Here is a 24,169-nt window from a genome sequence, read left to right on the forward strand (position 1 = left end):
CCCATTTTTAAATTTTAAACTTGATTTTACCAAAATAAATTAATATTTGGAAGTGTCAAAAGCTGTACTATATTGTGAAGAATTGTGACATGTCCATAAATGTTTAATACGAGGAGGTTTTTAAACTGCAGTAGCTTTAACTTCAATTAATTTCAAACTCAATTTCCAGCACAAAAAAAGACTCCCCTTTCCTATCCTATGCTCCACAAGCCTCCTCCCACTTCACCAAATCTTTCTCTTCCGTTGTGTACCTATCTAGTCCCTTAAATGTATATCTATTTCAATCACAAGTGGCACAGGGCTTCTCATCATAAATTCTTGTTTTCTCTTTCTTTTTAAAGAGACACATTTTACACTTTGTGCCATATTGTTCAGCCAGTGAAAATATCCACAGAAATGATATTTTGCTTTGAGCTGTTGGCAGACATGTTTCCAGCATGTCACGGCCACAAGTGCACGTTTTCTTTATTTGCATTTAATAGCGTGAAATACTTGTTTATTCCATGGTGAACAAAAGATGTGTTAAACTAGTCTCCCAAACAGCACAGTATCAAGAAGTGTGCAATATTTGACTATGTTCACCCAATCTAATAGGTCTCAACATCTAGTTCTCTATTGAGGATCATAACGTATAAAACTAAGTTACATCACAGCAATGAACTAAAAAAAAGGCTAGAAAAAGACTAACATGCTTACAGGAAGGCAGATTAGTAGATTTAAAACCAGGACAGCACAAGTAGTTTTCAGCATTAGGTGAACATTCTGGTCAAGGCACCTGCACAGAGCATTAAGAGATTACATGAAAGAAACAAACGGGAAGAAGGGGCATGTGGGTGCTTAACTGAAGAAGAATCACTGAAGTAGTAATTAATACCATTAGCAATGTGACTATTGCCACCGGGATGAATGGTATCACTCAGTGTCTTTTTAATTTTTTCATAGCACGCGAAGTAGAGGGCATGTGCCGGCCCAGCACCAGTGGCAGTCACATTTAATCCTCTCATTGGCCTCCAAAATCCTTCGGTGCGGACTATCCTCTTCAAGGCATCCATTACATTCCTGTACCGGGCCGCTGGGTCTGGCTGCAGGCTCTGCATTCGCGTCTGAAATCAAAGAAGAAAGATGTTTCATGCAAAAACGAAACACCTATTTGTGAATTACAGCAAATACCTCTTAAAATGGTGCTTCAGCCGAAACAACTGAACCATTAGGTTCAATTACTCACCTGGCTGAAATAAATAATGAATATAACTAGCAAGTGAACAATTCAGACTTGGGAAGAATATTTTGTTCTTAATCCCACAATAATCTTCGGGAAAAGTGACTTATCATTCTTAAGTCCAATGTTCTGGATTCAGTTAAAGACATCACTTGGAGCTTATTTTGCACAGATATTCTTTTTGCTTTCCAATGCCACTAAACTGAACTTTTAAAAATGATTCAAGCAAACCAGTATTTTAATAATCTATTCAATAGATTCATGGAACATGCACTGATTGCTTTGGACTAACGGTGTGGGAATGAAGAATCGGAATCATCTTCACCCCACTCAAACTGGGGCCCTGAGCAGCAAGTGAGGTGTTCGAATGAGGGAGGAATGTCTGACTGCTAATTCAAACACGCCCTCACAATCAGCTAGCCTCGCACCCTATTTACAATCACATTGTCAGACAGACTGCCACAGCACACTCACTCACCCCCACTCATTGTTATCTTCGATTAATTCAATGTCACAGTTTCAGCCCCATTTATTCTCTCTCTCATTCCCACCAGCTACCAATTATTAGTTTCTAAAGTCAGCTCCGGTCTTATTTTCTGTGTTAGGCACAGCCAGGCTATTTAGTCTGGTCTTATTTATATTTGGGCAGCATAGTGGCACAGAGGTTAGCACTGCTGCCTCACAGCACCAGAGACCTAGGTTCAATTCGCAGCTTGGGTCACTGAGTCTGCATGTTCTCCCTGTCTGTGTGGGTTTCCTCCCATATTCCGAAAGATGCGCTGGTTAGATGCACAGGCCGTGTTAAATTCTCCCTCAGTGTACCCAAACAGGCACTCACGTCTTCAGATCGAAACATGGTCAACATTTCCTAAACACATGTGGAAATAGAATCTGATGTTTCAAATGGTGGGTTTAGGCTATCTACTCTGTCACTTTATAAAATGCTTCTTTCTTGTTATTGTCCAGTTAACGAAGAGGAGTATGCGCTTAGGACAGAGAAATTCAGTTGTCATTAAATCCAAACAATTTGCTCAGTTGATAGAGGCAAATCGTACCAAGCTATGACCAGTATTTCTGTAAGTGGTTAACCATCACTAAAATGTATTGTACAATATTTGTTGATCCTGCACTACAACAGTGACTACGCGTCAAACAGTACTTCTTCGGTTGTAAAGCATCTGGAGAAATTCAGCAATCATGCAACGTTCTGAATGCAATATTTGCTTCTTCTTACATAAACATTAAATGGGAAATGCAATATTTTCCGCAGCAAAAAGTAAAAACACTGGAACTCTTAGTAATCAGATGTCTCGGGCCTGCCAAATGATAATTACTTATAGTCTTAAACAGACAATAATAATAATAATAATAAGCTGAAGTGCTAGTTTGCCACATAAGATTCTTAAGCTTTCTTAATTCTGATACTGGAGGCTACCGATTGTTATTTGTTGCCACATTAGTTCTCATACCCAAGCTAAGGGCCATTTTTCCATGTAAACCTACACAGCCAAATGTTGGCAACTTCTTCAACACAGAACTTGAGACTAATGCAGCCCTCCAAGTCACTCAACCGTCCTGACTTGAAAATATATTGCTGTTCCTTCATTGTCAGAGTCAAAATCATGGAACTCACTGCCTTACTGCACTGTAGGTGCATCTGCACTACATGCGCTGCAGCAGTTCAAGGCAGCAGCTCACCACTACCCTTTAAGGGTAACTAGGGATGGGCAGTATATTCTAGCCTAGCCAGTAAAACCCACAACACATGAATGATTAAAGAGGGAAAATGACATCCAACGTCAACGTCCTAACTTTTCAAATAGAGGGCATGGACAAGAATTAGCAGTACAATTGTTAATTTATCCCCATCCTGGAGCACAAGCACAATTGTAATTCCTGGTCAGTTAATTCTGCTCAGATAGTTTCAAGTTCATGATTAATCAAAGCCTGTATAACTTTAAACTACATTATGTTGGGCCACCTTAACTGAAGCTGCTCACTGCTGCTACACTACATTTGCTAAAGTTACTCATGTAAAATAAAGTTCAAATGATGAGTTTAATTATATTTTTGCTTTAATATTCAGTAGGTACCAGAATTCAAGGTAAAGCTCCAAGGCACAGCATGCACAGTGTATTTTTAAAAGCTCCTGATTCCAAACTTGCATATCATTGAAGAGCAGAAGCCTTCTGCTACTTGGTCAGGTTTTCCGCTTCTGCCTTCACTTTTGGTTCGCACTTGTATGACTGAAACCCAAGCCAGGATCACTTTTTTGTCAATATTATCCAATGACTTAGGGAAGATAGTTGCATTCAAAGTGCAAACTAAATTAGTGAATTAACTCAGCTTCTAGTTGCTGTTATGATAAAAGGGTCACTGGAAGACAAGGGGCAGTTTGATCAACCCAAATTGATTAGAACACCAGTTTTTTTCTGGCTAAACTACTCCAATTAACACTTCCCAATGTAGCTGCACATTTGGAGTTTCACATACCAGCTTGGCTCAGAGCTAAGAACTGTTAGATGGTCATTCAAGGTTGACTTCAATACTGAAGGTACAACCTTTCCAATGAACAGAATTACTATTCCATTAGGAGTGAGGGAATTCTCCCAGTCAACATTTATACCTCAGCCAACATCAAAATGTGATTTTAAATAAAGTTCAAAAATGTATTTAGTTGCATAATCAATACACAAAATAATTGGTTGGCTGTAAGCTACTTCAGCATATTTTAGTGAGGCTGATACAATCAGCAAGTTGCCCTAATCATAACCAAACAGGGACCACTGGTGGAGTCATGGCCAAACTGGATGCAAAAAGATATCCAACTCGCTCTGCTGCCATCTAAAACATCACAAACACTAACATCACAGCCAAGTGGATTCCAACTAGGCTTCAAAAGATAGCAGGTAATTCCTGCAACGACGTGCCAAAGAAGCCACCTGTCATAACTCAAGCATGCACACCATTTGGGAGGCTTCTCTAGACGATTAACTCTATTTGCACTTCTCCGCATAGTTATCTCCATTACTCTACATAATTCTCTTTACTCAGTTATCTCCACTCCTCTCCATGTTTATCTGCCCAGGGTGACAAGGTACCTCACAAGAGGTTATTGCAGAAGGTCAGGGGGCATGGAATTGGGGGTAAGGTGTTAGCGTGGATAGAGGACTGGTTGTCAAATAGGAGGCAGAGACTGGGGGTCAATGGGTGCTGTTCGGATTGGCGGATGGTGACTAGTGGAGTGCCCCGGGGTTGGTGCTGGGACCTCAGCTATTACCATTTATATAGATGATCTGGAGGAGGGAACCGAGTGTAGGGTGTCGAAATTTGCTGATGACACCAAGATTGGTGGAAAGGCAAATTGTGCGGAGGGTGTGGAGAGTCTACAGAAGGATCTAGATAGGCTGGGCGAATGGGCCAGGAAATGGCAAATGGAATTTAATGTTGGCAAGTGCGAGGTGGTCCACTTTGGTAGGAATAACGGTAGGAAGGATTATTACTTGCGTGGAGAAAAACTGCAGCAGGCGACAGTGCAGAGGGGCCTCGGGGTCCTTGTGCACAAGTCGCAAAAACCCAGCTTGCAGGTGCAGCAGGTGGTCAGGAAGGCGAATGGGATGCTGGCCTTCATCGCGAGGGGAATTGAATATAAAAGTAGGGAGGTCTTGTCGCGGCTGTATAGGGCATTGGTGAGGCCGCAGCTGGAGTACTGTGTGCAGTTTTGGGCGCCGTACTTACGCAAGGATATTTTGGCCTTGGAGGGAGTGCAGAGGAGGTTTACTAGGATGATGCCGGAGTTGAGGGGGTTGAGCTATGAGGAGAGGCTGAATAAATTAGGCTTGTACTCGTTAGAGTTTAGAAGAATGAGGGGAGATCTCATTGAGACGTATGAGATGATGAATGGGATGGATAGGATAGAGGTGGAGAGACTCTTCCCGCTCAGAAAGGATAGTAGGACTAGGGGGCACAGCCTCAAGATAAGGGGGGGGGGGGGGGGTTTAGAACGGAGTTGAGGAGGAACTTCTTCATTCAAAGGGCGGTGAATCTCTGGAATTCTCTGCCCGTTGAAGTGGTGGAGGCTACCTCACTAAATATTTTTAAGACGCAGGTTGATGGGTTTTTGATAAGAGGGGGGATTAAGGGTTATGGGCAGAGGGCGGGAATGTGGAACAGAGCCACGACAGATCAGCCATGATCTTATTGAATGGCGGGGCAGGCTCAAAGGGCTAGTTGGCCTACTCCTGCTCCTATTTCTTATGTTCTTATGTCTGAAGGTACAGTCCCATCCTGAAACTGAAAAGCACAAAAGCAGATGCCAACACCCCCTAAACTGGAGATTTAAGCTGCAGAGACTCAATGCAGTGTTTGCTTTCTTCCTTCCACCCAACTTGCCCCACTCAAGTCAATGATCTTCCACTGAGTGACCAATTCAGAGGCAAAGACCAAAGTGAATAAAGCAGATCATCCACCAGTTGCGTTATGACCAGTCAGCCCTTGCAGGATAACCACCTCAGCAGTTCTGTTCAGCATCCTAGACAGGCAGTAACTTGTGATGTCAATCTATGTCACTAGCCAGCTGTACCTCTAGGTACAGATGGGTGATGCTCCAAGTGAAGTCTGAGATGCAGAGAGACCAACAAACTTGCTGAAAGTCCAGAAGGATCAATCCTTGGAGAATACAATACATATTCTCTGCAAGTCAGGGCCATACATGACCAGGACAAAATTATAAATCGAGGGAATGACCATGCCCAGATTATGCAGTGACGGGTTAGACAGCCTCTGAGCTCAGGGAAAGCTGCACGCACATTGAAAATAACTGACCAAACATGGAGCCCCTTCTGGCCCTCCCCTCAGTTTAGGGAGTACCAAAGATCAATTCGACTGTGACAGCATCAGCTTGAAGCAATGAAATGCAAGCCAACCAAAAAGTAACAAGTCCTGAATAAATATTTTGTTAAGGTGAAGAGGAGACACCTAAACACACATCTGAACTAAATGGCAAAAATAGCCCTTCAAGAATTGGAATCCTATGTACATTGGGAGGCCTTGAAAAAAACATTGCACTCCATGCTGATAAAGCCATCAGTTTCTTCATGTTAGTGATCAGCCTTCAGTAATGACTGCCCGTGCTTGAAGATAGGGTATTATCCAAATTGGCAGCCTCTCTCACAGGACTGCCCAGAGCACCTTGTGGAACTCCAGTCAACTCATTCAGCTCCACACATTGGAGCGCTTGAACAGTTCTGTCTGAACAATCGGCTTTTTGTGAAGCCTAGATTTGTCCCTCCTGCTAGCAAAGTAATCAAGTTTCATCCAGCAATATTTTGTTCCTAGATAAATTTACAGTCCTGTTCTATTACCACTTCTAAAAAGCAAAAATACTCTCATACAGGCCAAATCAAATGGAGTGCAAATCGTAGAACTGTTGTATTTGGGTAGAACAAATGACCCCTTTACTGACCAGGAAACCCATAATTTTAACAAAGAAACAGCCCATCAATACTCTGCTTGGACCTTACTACTATGCTTACTTATTTCTGTATTTAACATACTCCATTCATCTTTCAATAGTTCCTAGGCCACCTTGTGGCTCTCAGTAGGGAACTGATTTTAAACAGAGAGTTTGCACTTGTACTATGATTAGGACAAGCTTGCATATCCAACCAATAACTTCCCTTCGCTTTTCAGGCACACCAAAAAGAAAAACTGCAAAGTGCATCTTGGGCCTGCAGCCAGATGGGATACAGAACCAGGGATCCCCATACTTGAGAGGAAAGAAAACAGGCAAATATATCACTATGTTTATATGATATGGTGCATTAATTTAATTTTGAAATTTTCATTTTAGAACAGAAGCCACATTTTAACTGGTCAACAACATTGTACGTCTGTTTTTAATGCGTACACAAAGCCTTTCAATAGCAGTTTGATTCTTTAGTACCAGAAACGGGCAAAATAGGCAGCTATTTTAAGCATTAAAATACGCATGAAGGAACAGTTTGTTTTAGCTTTTAAAGTTTCCCAAACAGCCTGCTTGTGGCAGTCCTTTTGCTATGAAACCACCCATTTCAGATGATACGGTGGACATGTTGGTTATAAGGAGATAAAAAGTTAAGATTGTGGGACATATCCAACTAAATGTAGTGCAGTAATTTCTAATTGCACTGATACAACTAAAGACCTGCATTAGGTTCAAATTAAACTGACAACACAGGGCTGTAACAGAATAGATTTTTAAGCCAGTTGAATTAATCATAAGAAAAATCAAGGCTCAAAGTTTACTCAAACTAAATTTAAATTGTGACCTGAGATTGTGCTCAGGGAATCATCTTTTGTAAGGAGACAAAATAGTATGTCCATCAATACCTTAATTATAATTTGCTAACAAGTAAATGTTGCTGTTGATACAGCAATTAATTCAGACAGAAATGCACAAAATAAAAAATTGAAACAAATCTAGACAAGAGAAGTCTAAATGCCTATGATAAAAATTTATGGCACCAAGTTGTAATATCTCATCCTCAATCCTCACCATCACTCCCACAATGGACTTGCCACTTTAAGTTAATTTGAAATATTAACAAATCAAAGCTTAACTGTACAATGTGTACCATAGATGGGATGCAAATTCCAGATTCTTTGCAGTGAGGGAATAATTAACCTTATGTTATAGAAGCCATTAAAATGGGAGCCAAGGACAATCTATGTGACTGTGAACCATACATATGGAGTTCATGTGTCCTCTTAAACCAGCTTAGTTATTCAATATTATAGCTGATTTTCTGCCCCACTGAAACAGCCTTAAACTTACATAAGATGCAGCATCTACATTCACAACCCTCAATCAAAAAATTTCTCATCTGAGTCTTAAAAGATCAACCTACCTAAAGCTGTATTTTTTGGGTTAGATTTCCAAGTCAGAAGCAACGCCTAGTGGTGTCCATTCTGTGAATATACTTTAGAATCATAGAACCTCTAGGATTATTACATTCAGCTTACATAAGAAATTAGTTTTCTGAGGGAGGGGACAGTGGCAGTAATGGCCTAAAAGACACTGATCTATTTGTTGTCACCTGATAGAACTGGAATAGCTTACACGTTTGACAGGATGACAAGAGCAGTGAAAAGTAGTTTTACCCCATTACATTTACAAGGAACTTCCATAAGTCATGTGTGCAAAAACTATATGACTCTCCCCAAACATTGGGAAGCTGCCTAGTCTGTGCCAATTTTCACAAGCCTACAAACAGGATTCATTGAGACTACACGTTCATACACCTCCTCACCCCATCGCTTGATGAAATTTTCTAGGAGCAAAAAAGACCCTTTCCAGATTTTCCCAACAAACCTAGATCACTGCTCTGAAATAACAACAAGCACTTTTTAAAACACTGCACTATCTGCCAGCTTGCAATCCACATGCACCAAATAACCTGGAACAGGATTTGACAGCTGCAAGTCTGGAACATACAAGTCACCAAGATGCATAGAATCACTGGCTCAAATCGATGCAAGCTGATTGATGATTCTGCATCCAGTACTCCTAAAGTTGTGAAGAATTATTTCTGTTTGACTTTTAATTCATATTATGACTGCTTTTTCCTAGTAAAAGCTTGATTAAGCTGGCAGCACAATACCTGAGTCGAAAGATTTGAGTTCAAGTACCACGTCAGGACTCAGGAGCACAGGTTTAACGTGCGAGGGACAAGGTTTAAAAGGAGATGTACGAGGCAGATTTTTTTTTAAAACACAGAGTGGTGGGTGCCTGGACCTCGTTGCCAGGGGAGGTAGTGGAAGCAGTGACTTTTAAGGGGCATCTTGACAAATACATGAATAGGGTGGGAACAGTGGGTTATGGTCCCCAGAAGGATAGGGGGTTTTTAGTTAAGTGGGCAGCATGGTCAGTGCAGGCTTGGAGAGCCAAAGGGCCTGTTCCTGTGCTGTAATTTTCTTTGGACTGACATATGATCCATGCTAATTCTTCAACATCAAGAATATGCTCCAATATTAGGCATACAGTCCCACAGACAAAACCAAGGCTCATTCCATCTGTTCAAGCAGACCTGAATAGCATTACCTGAGGAGCAGCAGGTCGTGCCAGGATTCTTGCTGGCAGTGCTCCCTCAAGCATGAATAGTCAATTAAGAAAACGGAACACAGAGCAAACAGTTAACACTTCAGAATGAAAGACTAATCCAAAACATCAAATGTTTCCCTCCATGGAGACACTGTCAGACCTGCTGACTATTTTGTTTCTATTTCAGACTTCCAACATCTGTAGTATTTTGCTTTAGTTTTACTGAAAACTTAAATCTTCACCTAATGTCTTATTTGTGAAATCTTGCTGGCTATAAATCTAATGGTGATTAGATTTGAAAAATCATTAATTGTGGTGAAAAATCTCAAGGATATGTAAATACGACCTTACTTCCTAGAAAAGATTTCAAAGCAACAACTCGTATTACATAAGCATCTCGCATAGCAGCACCCAAAAAGGAACTGTGCCAAAAATATAAAAGTTATGACTGAAAGAGCAACAGGTTATGAAATGGAGAGGGTAAACAAGGCAGAAAAGGTTTAGGAAAAATTGCAGAAGTGAGTGACATTTGGGTGTACACTACATCCTAAACAAATGGCTGAAACAATGACCAAAGTTACAACTTATACATCAAGTTTAAGCAACAGTAGCATCAAAGAATTCCAGAAAAATCACAGGTTTCACAAAGGAGACGGTGATATCCCACTTGAGCAGGTACAATCACAGTAATATTGGAAACCTGTAATCACTTAAGTTGCACAAATTTCAGATCATGACCTCCCCATAGCACTGTATTTGGCGCCAGGTTACGAGACATTCACAGGCAGAACCCAATCATCTTTAAATAGTCCGTTTATACAGGCTACAGTCCAAAGACCTTACAAAAACATGAATAAACTTTTAATATTTGTGTTTACAATGACTGTGGAAATCTATCATAAACAAAAGAGTCTGAAAGACCATATCCTCCCACTGGAAAGGAAATTACACTGAAAGTCTCTGATAAGCCTTTGGAATTAGTCCACCCTAAATTTGGTGGTTTCTAAAAATTAGGGCTCCAGTGAATGTACTTTTCTCCAAACTATGTTCTCTGATAAATCCTTTTATAATTAGAACTTTAAACAAAAGCTTTTCAGATTCCAGTTTTGATATGCAAGTGCAAAAGGAATTGCTAATCAAATGAGTGGATCAGCCCACCCTATTCTCCAATTAACTACAAATGTTCACTACTAAATGTAACTTGATTCCAATAGTAACTTTTAAAAAAATTTAGTTTTGTCTTTGAATCAAGAAGCTAATGAGTCACTGTTTAAAAAATACAAACTTATACTGATCAGACACAACAGGACTTCACCAGAATTCAAAATTTTACGAAGTGACATTATCATAATATAAAAACCCAGCTTGAATTCTGAACCAAGTTTATATTATCTTAATACCATAAGTGTATGACCAGACATTAGCCGACCAAATATAAGCCTTCCACTCAAAAATAATTCTGCATTTTATGTAAACCGTGGAGGACAGTTTATAGCTTGAACTGAAAACAAGTTTTGAAATAGTTCTGATGAGATGAATCAGTTTTCTTTAGAAGTGACTGCAAAGTGTAGCAGCAAAATTTAACAAAAATTTCTACTTTTGTCCACCACCCATACTCCCAAACATCAGCACATGAACCCATCCCTGGAAAACAGGGGAAGTCTGGAAGTTAACATTTGGCAAATGATCATTTAAAAATACGCAATTAATGATTTTGAGTTATGAGGCCACATATGGACCCAGTTCTTCCTCTGGCATCCAAATCAAACCAGCAAACTTTTCGCGCACACGTGCATTTGTTTTGTGACTGATAAGAGATACAATGTAAACAAGATGAGAGCTTGATAGCTTGAAAAATGAACTCCCAGTGAGTCAGACATACAAAATTCTCACCCTTCAGGAATTCAAGTTATGAGCCCTCAATAAGCATTTTATAATGCTGTCCACTTCATCATTATCTAGTCAATAAATGATAATTTCTTTAGTCACACCATAGTGAAGCAATCCAGCTTGTTTGGACAGTTCTAACCTTTATTAGCTGTAACAATTCCCTGCAGGAAGGTCAGTAATAACCAATTTAACTACTCAATTACAGCCTTCAGTAACATGCAATTGCCAAATGAAGCTCAAACTGTGTCCATCCAAACTGGAAAAACGTCATCAGTTCAAATTAGAGATTTTATCATTCTAAAACTAGGCTGTAGCTGGAGAGTCTTTTCAGCTCTTTAACCTCAGGGGAAAGTGTTTCTGGTGCTGGTAATGGAAATAATTTGAAGTGGTGAATTGGCACAACATCGAAGTATATTAAAATAGTCTCAATACACTAATTGCAATTAGGTTATATGGCCATAACATCCGCAGGATTTCAACAACAAACAGCCAGTACATCTTGTTCACCCAGAGAAGATAAACCCTTTTCTAATAAGTTTTATAAACTGGTGGATTTGTCCATTTCTTCCCAGAATGCAGCAGCAAATCTCAAAATAATTTTGCTTGAAGGACCCATTTGCAAACAGGTTAATCACAGGAACCAGCCTACCCCCCCCAAACAACTACACTGTATAACACTCATTACAAAAAGATGCAGAATGTAAAAAGAGTGCTTTAATAACACTTAAGAGGACATGTGTTTACTTAGTGAACTGTGTGTGTCTCTGCTTCTCACTGCAATTTGTTTATCCTTGGCAGGAGCGAAGGAGAAACAGGGAGCTTGTGATCATCATTCACTTACTTGACCAGAGTGCCCTGGGCAATTGCCTACACTCACCCGTAAAGACTGGAAGGGCTCTGCAGACCCAGTTTCCAAATCACTGGAGTACAGGACCAAATTAAACAGCAAGGAGGGAAACAGACAACTAGTCATTAAAGCTACAGTCAAAACAAATTAGCAATCTAACTGCCAACTATATTCCAAGTAAATTACTTGGTGCACTGAGAATTTATCCACCGAAGTGCAGGTACCAATCCAACAGTCACAGTTTACATAAAATCCAACTTCACTACCTGATGAAAGTTGCCAGCTTTGTTAAAGTCCAAAACTAGACAGTAACGGGAACTTAAGTTTGAAACCCAAGTTCTGGAAGTTAATCAATAGACATAACAACTACTAAAATTAGCAATAATAATTACTGTGGGCAGCCAGAGGGAGGTTGGAAGAAAGAGAAAAAGTACATGGAAAGGTAGAATGAAGAGAGAGTGAAAAATAGGCTTGCGCAGATCACATTTTAAAATTCTAAATAGAAGGTTACCTTGTCTAAATTTATATTCAACACCCACAAGCAGAATTTTTAGAAGCAAAGGCCTTTTGGTTGAACAAAAACTTTCATACTTCTGCAGGATGCATTTAAATCAGAATCGGTGTGCTGTTTCTCTGTAGTGTGTGCATGTGTGAAAATGAGTGAGGGAGGTGAGTGTTGGAGGCAGACTACAGGGAGTCATATTTCATGTAACTTCAATTTTAGTAATGCCCATTGTATTAGAAGAGAATCAATGGTTTGCTGGCAGCTTCTAAAAAAGAACCATAATGAAGGCTTTGTTTGCAGCAATAGTTTTATACCAACAAATGAGAGGTTTGCATTAGTTATGAAAGACTTTACTTTCATAAGTTATACAATAGGTGTGGTTATCATGCATCTTGAATAAGCTGTATCCAGGGTTATCTTTTAAAAGATGTGCACCTTCTCAAAAATTCCAGCCACACAACATAATGTGCCTCTTGCAACGGAAGGCAGGTTTCTATGTACAAGGCAGCATCTTGTGAACAGGCACCTTGCAAGTACAGGGAAGAAAACACGGAAGATTCAGAATTCAAGTGTTTGACACCTGAACTTAATCACCAGCCCTTCAAAGAAGAAATTATATAACTGCTGAATGAGTGAAGGAGGAAAGAAAGTAGAACCTCCAATTTCTGGAGGTAATTTAGTTTCTGTTTTGTTAGTAGGATAAATATCATTGAAATTCAACAGTTAGCGTTAGACTGGCAGGTTTTACAGCAAATCAACATTACCTGTATTGTTATTTCAAAAAAACTTACACAATCTAAAGGAAAGGTGCGAATTTTTCAGCCCTACAAGCAAAGACAGAATTTGGCACTCTATCAAACCTCTGTTCGTTGTAGCTGGGACAGAGAATCCCGCTGGTGTGAATGGCCAGAAAGTTCCAGTCCTGAAAAACTTCCCTCAAGCCTAATTTCAAGGTGGTTGATCGGTTTTCTAAAGATGGACACATCTAACCACATTGTTTGGTGGTAAGTTGATTGAATCACAAGCACTAGCCATCAGCTGTGTCTCTCTGAGATTGGCTCTGACAAGATTTAGGACAAACTATTTGCCAAAGTTAGAACATAAGAACATAAGAAATAGGAGCAGGAGTAGGCCATCTAGCCCTTCGAGCCTGCCCCGCCATTCAATAAGATCATGGCTGATCTGTCGCTGCTCAGTTCCACTTTCCCGCTTTCTCCCCATAACCCTTAATCCCCTCTCTTATCAAAAACCCATCAACCCGCGTCTTAAAAATATTTAGCGAGGCAGCCTCCACCACTTCAATGGGCAGAGAATTCCAGAGATTCACCACCCTTTGTGTGAAGAAGTTCCTCCTCAACTCCGTTCTAAACCGCCCCCCTTTTATCTTGGAGGCTGTGCCCCCTAGTCCTGTCTTTTTTGAGTGGGAAGAGTCTCTCCACCTCTATCCTATCCATCCCATTCATCATCTTAAACATCTCAATGAGATCTCCCCTCATTCTTCTAAACTCTAACGAGTACAAGCCCAGTTTATTCAGCCTCTCCTCATAGCTCAACCCCCTCAACTCCGGTATCAGCCTAGTAAACCTCCTCTGCACTCCCTCCAAGGCCAAAATATCTTTGCGCAGGTTAGCTTGGAAGGAAAAAATCAAATAATGCTTTGCCAGCATCACCTTAGACAGACCCTGAGTTTCTAGGGAGATAATGACAGTTTAAAGGATTATTAGCAATTGTGTCTCAATATTATTCAGAGATGTGTTGCAGTTAAAAAAGGCACTTAGCAATTTAAAAGAAAAATACTCCATGCCTGCAATTAGCTGCCATTTTTTCCCCCTCACAGGACAAGAAGGTAGTTAATAGATGCAAACCTTTAAAGGATGTATACACCAATGAACTCCACTTCCATTTTGGGGGTGGTGGGGTGAAACAAAAATCAGGGGAGGGAGTAGATTGAAAAAGACCTGCATCTGGGTAAAAATTAATTGTACTAAAAGATTTGTTAATAAATCCACCCATTCCAACCCTTCAAAGTCCAGTCAACTTTTCAAACTATAATGTAACATTCATTTTGAACTTGCTAACAAGTTACAAGGTGGACCAAAAGAAGAACACAGTGATAGGGGAAAGAACAGTCCCAAGACAGATCAGGACACAAATATTTACCACTGCCAACAATGGCTTTATTCCAACAAAGATAAAACAACTAGCCTTTACACATGACCAAAGAAACAACAATAATGCTATAAGTATTGGTGGATGATCTGCAGTATACATCCTACTGCACAAACTTTAAAAGTTGTTAGTAAGAATCAATCTGAGAATCAGCACAAAGTATGGACTTGAAACTGCAGCCTCCCTACTCGTGATATGATGGTGGCCAAAGAGAAGCTAGCAAAATCAGTTAAAAATGCACTTATGACAATTTTACAACAAACTTTCTGGTTCCTGTCTGGTGGGAATGACTATGCACAAATTCTTCCCTTTCCTCCTTTTACATATCCAACATCCAATTTCCATTCTGCTGCTATACCCTTCAATACAATATTTAAATCTAATGTGCTAACATACTGGATCAAATCCTCAGATGTTTAAACATATAATCAAACTCAACATCTTTAAACGGACAAACTTGGAGGTTTGTATTACTGTGGATCACTGCTCCAGCTGAATTCCCATTTATCCTACAGATTGCAGCTACTGGATGAAAAACTGTACATTGATAATTGCAGTAGTCCATTTCAAGTCTTTAGTTATCAATCATGTAAAATCAAACTGCAAGGTACAAAGGCAAATAAAGTTTTGCACAGCAATCCCTCTCATTTTACTCTGTGCATCAAACAATTGAGAGCATCAGAACTATTGAAAAGCCAACAGCAGTTGAATTACATTAGTTTGTTCTAGTAACTTAATAGAAATTCATTGAACAGTTCAATGATCCTATCTACTGTCTCAAAACAAAGGACAACTGATGTGAATTACAAAGGTGAGTGACCAACTTCACTAAGACTACAGAAAACTAACACTGATTGTAGGGTTCTTAAAAGTATTTTCCCAACACCTAATTTTTTCAGCCACACTTTCAGCAATTTAATGGCTTATGGAACAGAAGTGTTTTTGACACGTCAAATGCAAAATGTGAAGCAGGACCAGCTTTCTCAAAACCATATTGAGACAATTAGCATTCAGGTGACAGGAAGGATCTTTCTGGGAACTGCAGTGAATGCATAAAACAACCCAGCCTCAAAATTGGCATAATCATTTAAAACCATTTTCCATTCATTAAATGTCACAGTTTCAGGACAATGAGTACAGAATTACATGGACTTTGAATGAAAATTTGATACTTTCCAGATACAAAGTTGAGTTATAATAATTCCAGTATCTCAAAAGTAGCAACTATATCCCTGTCCGAAGATGTACAGGATAGGTACACTGGCCATGCTAAATGCATAGGGTTAGGTGGATACGGCAAAGAGGAGGGCCTGCTTAGGACACTTGCAGAAAATCAATGCAGACCCATGTGCCAAATGACCTCTTTCTGCACTGCAGGGATTCAGATAAACAACTATTTTAAAGTGTACATTACAACAGGAGAATAAGAAATATTAATTTACTTAGCTCCCAGGGTAATGTTTCACAACTCTTTGCTTGTCTGGTGACAAAACCATGACTGAAAACTAGGGGGAAATGTGTACAGGTGCAAGAATCTTCATGGAGTAACAGCTTGTGGAAGATCACCCATGTGTGCCAGTGGATCGAAAGAAGAGCATTAGAACTGAAAAGCTTGCAACATCTGAAATAACAGCTGTTAAAACCTAACAGTGCATCACAGAAACAGGCTTTTTTGTTCTAAGACTTACAGCCATTCAATACAACGCTGAACTATTTATGCAACTGCACCAGCACAATTTCTATTGCATACCATCATGTCTTCTGCCAAACATTATCCAGCATAAGCATTTTTCCACCATAGATTTAATTAGCACAGAACAGAATCTTTAGATGCAACAAGTTCAGGAGTTACAAAGCATCAAGCTGCTCCAGTAGCAGAACTCCGAAACTTCAAGTTTAACATGCATTGAAATACACTCTGGCCTGTTAAAAATATATCCCATTTAGATTATTAATGGAAATGAAGTAATCAGTGGATTTGAGAGTTGCACGCGTTGTGCAACCATGTCCGAAAATATATCTGGATGATTGTGCAGAACACGGGCAGGTTATTTGTCTAATTAAGTTTTCCAGCTAGTGTTCTAATTGCTTGAAAACTTTTACTTTGAAAATAACAGATTAACTGATATTAAATCAGTTACAAAAATGAAAGTTCATAAGCACATTTTAATTATATACACCAAGTTGTGGAATCAAGTGTACACAGAATTTGCTGAGTGGGAGTGTTCAGTGAGGGGAAGGGGGTATTCCTTTCCTTTTTCCACATTTATCACCCTGTAGGAATTGGTTTTTACTCTACTGGAGGGAAAGGAGCATGGCTAAAGTGTATTTGATTCCTGAGATTTAAAATTAGTCTACAAATGGGTGTTAAAGTTAGTAAAATAAACTAAAGGAAAGTAAGTGAATACTAATAAATTAAAACACATTAAAGATGGCAGAACGGATGTGGCAAGGCTTTAGCATGTGGGAGTTTCTGGATGTCAATGCGATTTAGGGCAAGCACATCTGCAGTAAAGGCTCAAGCTTAAGGAACTTAATGGACGATGAGACGGCAGATGAATTCAACCAAGGAAGTGATACTAATAAAAGTTGTTGGCACAGCCAGCTGACAAGTCCCTGAGCAGGCAAATGGGGCAGCATTGCACATTTAAGACCCAGTCCTCAGCCATGAGTGGGAGCATTCAGTAGATAGTATTCGCCTTCAAAGCACAATTTGATGACTGTAATATGGTATTTGTATGGTCAATGAACCCCAATTCTGCTATTTCAAATTTATCCTGGATTAACCTAGCTGCAACCAGTAGAGAAACATTTTCTAGTTAACATATGAGAAAGTGATTTTAAGCAGCAGTACTGCAATTGTTCACAACAGTAGTGAAAAAAAAAAGGACTTTAAATAAGACCAAATAGGACCCCCGTCTCCACATTGCTCTTTCAAGTGTTTATCTAAATGTTTCTGAAAAGTTAAGGGTTCTCACCTCAACCACCTTTTCAGGCAGGAGTTCCAGGTTCCCATTAATGTTTGGGTGAAAAGGTTTTCCTCAAATCCCCTGCCTTTATCTTAAATCTATGGCCTCTGGTTAACCCCCAGTAAGGGGAAAAAGTTCCTTCCTATGTCCATCTCGATCAGGTCTGCCGTCAGCATTTCCTACTATAAAGGAAACAATCCTAGACTCTGTTCATAGCTGAAATGCTCCAACCCAGGCAACATCTTGGTGAATCTCTTTTGCACCCCCCATCATATCCTTTCTGTAGTGTGGTGACTAGAACTGCACACAAGTACTCTGGCTGTTGCCTAACCACTGTTCTATATAGCTTCATCATAATCTCCCTGCTTTTACAGTCTATACTTCAGCTAATAAAGCCAAGTATCCCATACGCATTCTTACCCACCTCACATACCTGTCCTGTTGCCTTCAGAGACCTCTGGACATACACTCCAATTGATGTTAAACCAAGGCCCTGTGCACTCAGGTGAAATTAAAATAAACCGTGGCACTATTTTGAAGAGCTGCAAAAGGATTTCCCTAGTGCAATGGCCACTACCTATTAACAATCTCTCAAGCAGCACCGCAAACAGATTATCTAGTCATACTGTTCATGAGCTTCATGCAAACTGGCTGCCATGATTCCTACCTTACATGAGTGACTACCTAAAAAGTACTTAATTGGCTGTAAAGTGCTATGGGATGTCCTGAAGTCATGAAAGGCACAAAGATGCAAGTCCTTTTTAATTTGTCTTGAAGGAAATACTAGATACTAGTTGGCTTATAATAAATAGTTCACTGCTCCAATAGAGCTTTGACCTGTGCAATGCAGATTTGTTTTCAGAATGTCTAACAGACAGTTATCCCAAACTAGCTTTCAAATTAAACTTCAAATGAATACAAGGACACTACGCAACTTCAGCTAAATCAGGCATTATAACACCACAATCTGCAAAGTGAATTTCAAACACAAAGTATGCAGTGGGAGTACCAGAGATAACATTATCAATTGTAAAAGAATAATACACTCCTTCTGTTGAAAAACAAAAAGAAATTTACAAAGAGATTGCTCTTTTTCTTAAGCAAAACATTGCAATGCTATGTTTTAAATGTGTACGCACTTGAACAGAAGGCTTGCAATAATACCAAACACATCACAACACTGATCAAATTTATATCTTACAAGTTATTTGTCAGAGTTTTGGATTTAAAACAATTAAGGGTTGTTAGTGTCCCTGGTTTCTCACCTTGAATATAAAAAGAGTACATGGTTTCTAAAAGGTCACTGATCAGATAACATTAACAGATAAGTGGGAATTTGCAAAGTAAAAATTTAGTTATCAGGTCACGCTGTTACACTGAACAGTTTGGAATAACTGCTGTTGTTAGGCATTGCACAGGTCGAAGCTCACAGGTCAGGTGCAGTGAACTACTTATTTTAAGCCAACTAATATCTAGTATTTCCTTTGCAAGACAAATAAAAAGGACTTGCATCTTTATGTGCCTTTCATGACTTCAGGACATCCCAAAGCACTTTACAGCCAATTAAGTACTTTTTAGGTAGTCATACTTTTAGTTCCAAACTTACAAGAATGAAATAGAAAAAACTACAGCAATCTTTTCTAAGAACACGAAAATGGGGACTGAAAGAAATCCAGCACAATGGGCTTGAAGTGAAACAAATCTTTTAAGACGAGTTGTTGGATCTGCTGGGAAGGCTTCCTAGTGGGCCCAGATGACGAGCAACATTCTAAACTACGTGGCATAACAACTACCCCTTTACCTCATCTGTCCTCACCAACCAAGGCCCCAAAATTCCATTCTTCCAGACCATATGCAAATTGAGTGACTGCTTCTAAGTACACCTCTGCTTATTGTGCAAGCATAATGCTAAGCTTCCTGTTGCTTATTTTAAAATTCAGTACCTTGCCCTCATACTCCCATTTCTGTCCTCAGCCTGCATTATCTAAGTGAAGCTCAATGCAAGCTCATGGAACAGTACTCCATCTTCCACTTTGACACTTCACAGCTTTCTGGATGCAACATTGTGTTCAACATCAGACTAATAACTCCAAACCCCACTGGTATAGGTGCCATGGTATAGTTTGAATCTTATTTTTCATGTTTTCACTTCTGTGCAGTGCTACTCATTATTCTGACATCTGCTGTCAGTCTGCACAAATGCCTCGTTTCCTCACTATAACCAATACCTTTCCTTTTGCCTTTTATTCCACAACTTTTGTCATTTCTACAGTCACCTCTCCTTTTGTACTCCCTTTTTACCAAGATTATTTTCTTCCCTCCAGTTATGAAATCACATCTGCCTCAAAACCATTAACTGTTTCTCTTGCTTCACAGATACTTCCAGACCAGAGAATTTCCAGCAGTTTTTATTTAAAAAAAAATGCTTCCTCCATCTCTGCTTTTCCAATTACTTATTTTCCTTGTTGGGCCGGAAACTCTCAGCTGAGCAGGAGGCATGAATATTACATATAAAGCTCAAAATAAAATTCTTAGTTTCAAACATGTCAGCTTGACTTCATGGTAGTTATTTGCCTAGTGTTAGATCATAGAAACCTTGATAAAATATGGGAGGAATGCAAGCACACTTTAGTGCAGGGTTGAGGGACGATGCAGTTAAGAGGTATAGTAACAAGATGCCCTGCTGCTCCTCCAAATGCATGCAAAGATCCCAGCTGAAGAGGACAGTTCTCCTGTTTTGGTCAATATTTATCTGTAGATTCATAAATTTGAAAATGAAATCTGGTAACCAAATTGAAGGTGATTGGCAAAAGAACCAGAGGGAAGATGAATAAAATGTTAAGTCAACAAGTTATGATGATTTAGCTTCAAGGAGGAATCAGATACATTGCTTAAAAAGGAAAAAAATTGCAGAGTTGTGGAACAAATTGGATAACTCACAGTACAGGCAACATTTGGATCCAGAAATGGATACGATACTCCAGGGGAGGCCTAACCAGACATTTATAAAGGTTTAACAGAACCTTCAAAGTCGAGGACTTTTTCAAATGAACCTCTAGATCTCTGTTCATATATACGCATCCACATCCTAAGATGCATCAGTTCATGCACTACGTTAAATTTCATTTACTGTCTGCTTATTTGGCAAACTACGCCCTCCTGCCACAATCCTCTCTACCTAAAAATCAAGATTTTGTCACACATTTGACCACAGAATTTTCAACCTTACTCCCCTTATCAGCCAAGTAAGGTTTCTACCCAGTGAAACGTGTTAGAATGTAAACAGCCGTGGATAACAAATAAATTTGAAAGCAACAACTCAAGTCTTATACTTGGGGTAATGAATATTCCAATGTTACTTTCAAATTATAAACCTGCCAAAACAAGCTCTCCCATTATCCAGAAATGGTCAAATGCAAATAGAGGCCCCTTTCATCCCTATTCCCCTTGCTATGGCCAGGAGCCCTGGCATATAATTTCCATAGTTGCAACAGCTAAGATTGTATTACCAGTCCTGCTCACATTTCCTGAAGCTAGTTCTGAATACTTCAGCACAAAACTACAAGCACAGTTAGAAGACTTTTCCTTTGCAGTGTGACCCAATAAAGATCTTCCCCTCACCTGATCCCTTGGATCATCATCTTTATGCCTTTGCAGTGGAGCCCAAGAGTTAAGGGAATGTATGTGTCAGGCTGTGTGGTGCACAAGATATGAAAAGAGAATGAAGAAACTAAATAAAAAGCAGCACATGGCATTGCTTTTTAACTGTTGCAATTGGGCACACCATGCAAATCTCTGCTCATGCAAGTTAATGATTTAGACTCCTGGATTTTCTCCCACTATGGATGCAACAATGCTTTTTGTACAAGTGATTTTTTTTTTGAAAAAAAGCAGTTATCTAAAACTTTCCAAGTGATTTTGGCAGAAGACTGGGAGATGACTGCCAGAGTGGCACTCAAATGTATTCAGACCAAATGTTAAAATAAAATATAGTCACGAGACATGTTTGCACCAGACCCTTCACATTCCAACATTTCTACAAGCATACTGGCCAGAGATTCAGAATAATTCTGCTTTGCATTGCTGCTTAGACTGTGAACCAAAAGACAAAAGTGGATTAGAATTTAAACTGAATTTTGATTGTGCAGTACGAAGTATTCAACTGATATCTGTATAAGCACTTTCCAACTCTCAAATGCCACAAGAGAAAACTGTTAAGTCACTAGTCAAACAATGCAAGCCCAAGAGTCAAAACTTTGTTGGGATTTTTTAAATTCCTATCCCAAATCCAGAAATCTCTCAAAACAGAACCAAGCCTTCTCAATGCATAACAAAAACCACATTACTAATAGAAAGCAGCACATTACAGATAGTGTGCTGTGTGCAGTTACCAACTGAGCATTAAATTTAAAAAGTCTACAAAACGAATGAAATGAAAGCCAAACAATAATAATTAAGCAAGCCTTTCCATTTCATAATTGACAGGTGAAGCAACATACAGTAAACCTCTTACATATCAGACTTGCCTATTTAAAATAAATTCCAGTTTTGAAACAAAGGCTTATTGCACAAAAGACCAGTTCATTTTAAATGATTTAATCTTCATAGCAAAGATCAGCCAACTTCCCAGATAATGGCATTCTATATTTTGTTTCTCTCCCAGAATGCAATAGCAGCTAACAATTTTGTTGCTTCATTTGTTACCAGGGAAACTAGTGTTGCTGAGGTAAGGGATAAGCAGCAGTGACAGGATGTAAATGCATCCTCTAAACCAATATAGAACCAAACATTGATTTGTTTAAAAACAAAAAACAACTGCTCAAAAGAATTGTAAAATGTTCTTCAACAGGTAGTCACATCAGTGTATGCCTTGGTGTAGCATAGTATAAAGAACTGCATTGTTTTGCAAGGAAAGCCTGCCTTGAAAATAATCTGAAGAGTTCTCTATGTGTGACATTGGTAAGCATTAAATGCAAAAATAACTTTGCTATGAATTGCAGCTGACTGATATTGGGGCAAACCCCTCCCCCCAAGTTATATCCAAGATATGCATTAACAAACATCAAGTCAAGCTGATAAAAAACTGATGCAACAAAATCACCCAAGCTGGGCACAACTTATTCCAACTTTAAAACCTAATCTGTGTAATAACCAACAAGTTACTGAAATATCATATTGCCAGCTAAAAAGATATTTGCAGCTTTTTCCAGGACTGAAAGCAGATCTCTTGCACAGTGCACTTAAATTTCAGCAGGAATTCAATGTCCCTTTCGCCTGTGGTGGAAGTTAATGGCGACTCGGATCAGAAAAATTCACGTACTCTCCTGCTACCCTAAGATGATCACCGCCACAATTACTGGTTTAATAAAAAAGATAATATTCAATATTTTTCTTACACAGCAATGTCCTAAAAATTCAAAACTATTAAATGCCAACCTGGAGTAAGAGTAATATTGTGCTGGTATAAGCACAACACAACTAATGACAAGTACAGGCAGAGTTGCAATTAGAATACGAAAAGTACACAAACAAAAAGACAAGTCCACACTAGGCCAGCCAATGTAAACAGATGTATTATCAATTCAGTCACTTTTTTAGTCCTGCAATCTTCTGCAAGGAAGCCTGAACTATATAAATTCAACATTCGCATTCAGCAAATGCTTGATCTCATCCAAACTCTATAAATGGAGTAAAGGTGGCATGTGGAAAAAGCCACTCTTTGCTACATGTACATTGCTACTAACTGTACCAGGGACAAGATTCACCAGTGCTGATTTGAAGTGAAGTACACAGAGGAAGACAATAGCAATTTTAAGTTGTAAATGTTTCAGACGCTGATGTTTTGTAGGTCATCATGGCAGCCATTTTTACACACAGTAAGGACTCAAAAATCAAAGTGCTAAATTAGAGAGTTACCCTCGTCACTAATTGAGGAAGCACTGACCGGACAAAATGTACCAAGGGACCTTTGAAATTTACATGTTACAGGTTCAGCTTCTATTTTTATCATTTCACTCAAGGCTCAGCAGCTTTACTACTGTATTATCCTGGACCAGGAGTTGATCCATAACACCAGAAGGAAGAAAACTCTTACTTTTCTGTGATTTTTATTGGTAGCTATGTGGACAAAAATCAGACATGCTTATCCTACCTCCATTTCAAACAATAAACCAATTTACTGGGAGTAAAAATTTCAGAAAAGATTGCCAATCAGGCTCTGGCAATAATCATGTGATGTGGTAAATGGACTAAAATCATGTCGCACACCAAAAGAGGCAGGTGTCCTGGTGACCAGAGAAGAAATGATGGCATTACAGTTGCTACAGAATCATAAATTAGCTACAGATCAAAATTCAGTTTTATAAATCAGGGATATAGGCAACTATTAATTTAAAGCAACAGTGCCAACTAGACTGTAAATTTGGTCAAACTGTTAATTTGCCACTCAACATTATACTGGTATACATTATAAACAGACTTCCAAACACTC

At 39.2% G+C, this 24,169-nt stretch overlaps 1 protein-coding gene across 1 annotated transcript in view; it reads right to left on the minus strand.

The window, feature by feature from the left end:
* slc25a28 (solute carrier family 25 member 28) overlaps nt 1-24,169 on the minus strand; it is a 40,843-nt gene that overhangs the window by 11,163 nt on the left and 5,511 nt on the right. The window contains exon 2 of the mRNA XM_080205926.1: nt 875-1,103. Within this exon, the coding sequence (XP_080062052.1) occupies nt 875-1,103 (229 nt within the window). The remainder of the gene's footprint in view (nt 1-874; nt 1,104-24,169) is intronic.

The sequence above is a fragment of the Carcharhinus amblyrhynchos genome, chromosome 17 (assembly GCF_965287045.1).
Source record: "Carcharhinus amblyrhynchos chromosome 17, sCarAmb.v2.hapA, whole genome shotgun sequence".
In the NCBI taxonomy this organism is placed as follows: Eukaryota; Metazoa; Chordata; class Chondrichthyes; order Carcharhiniformes; family Carcharhinidae; genus Carcharhinus; species Carcharhinus amblyrhynchos.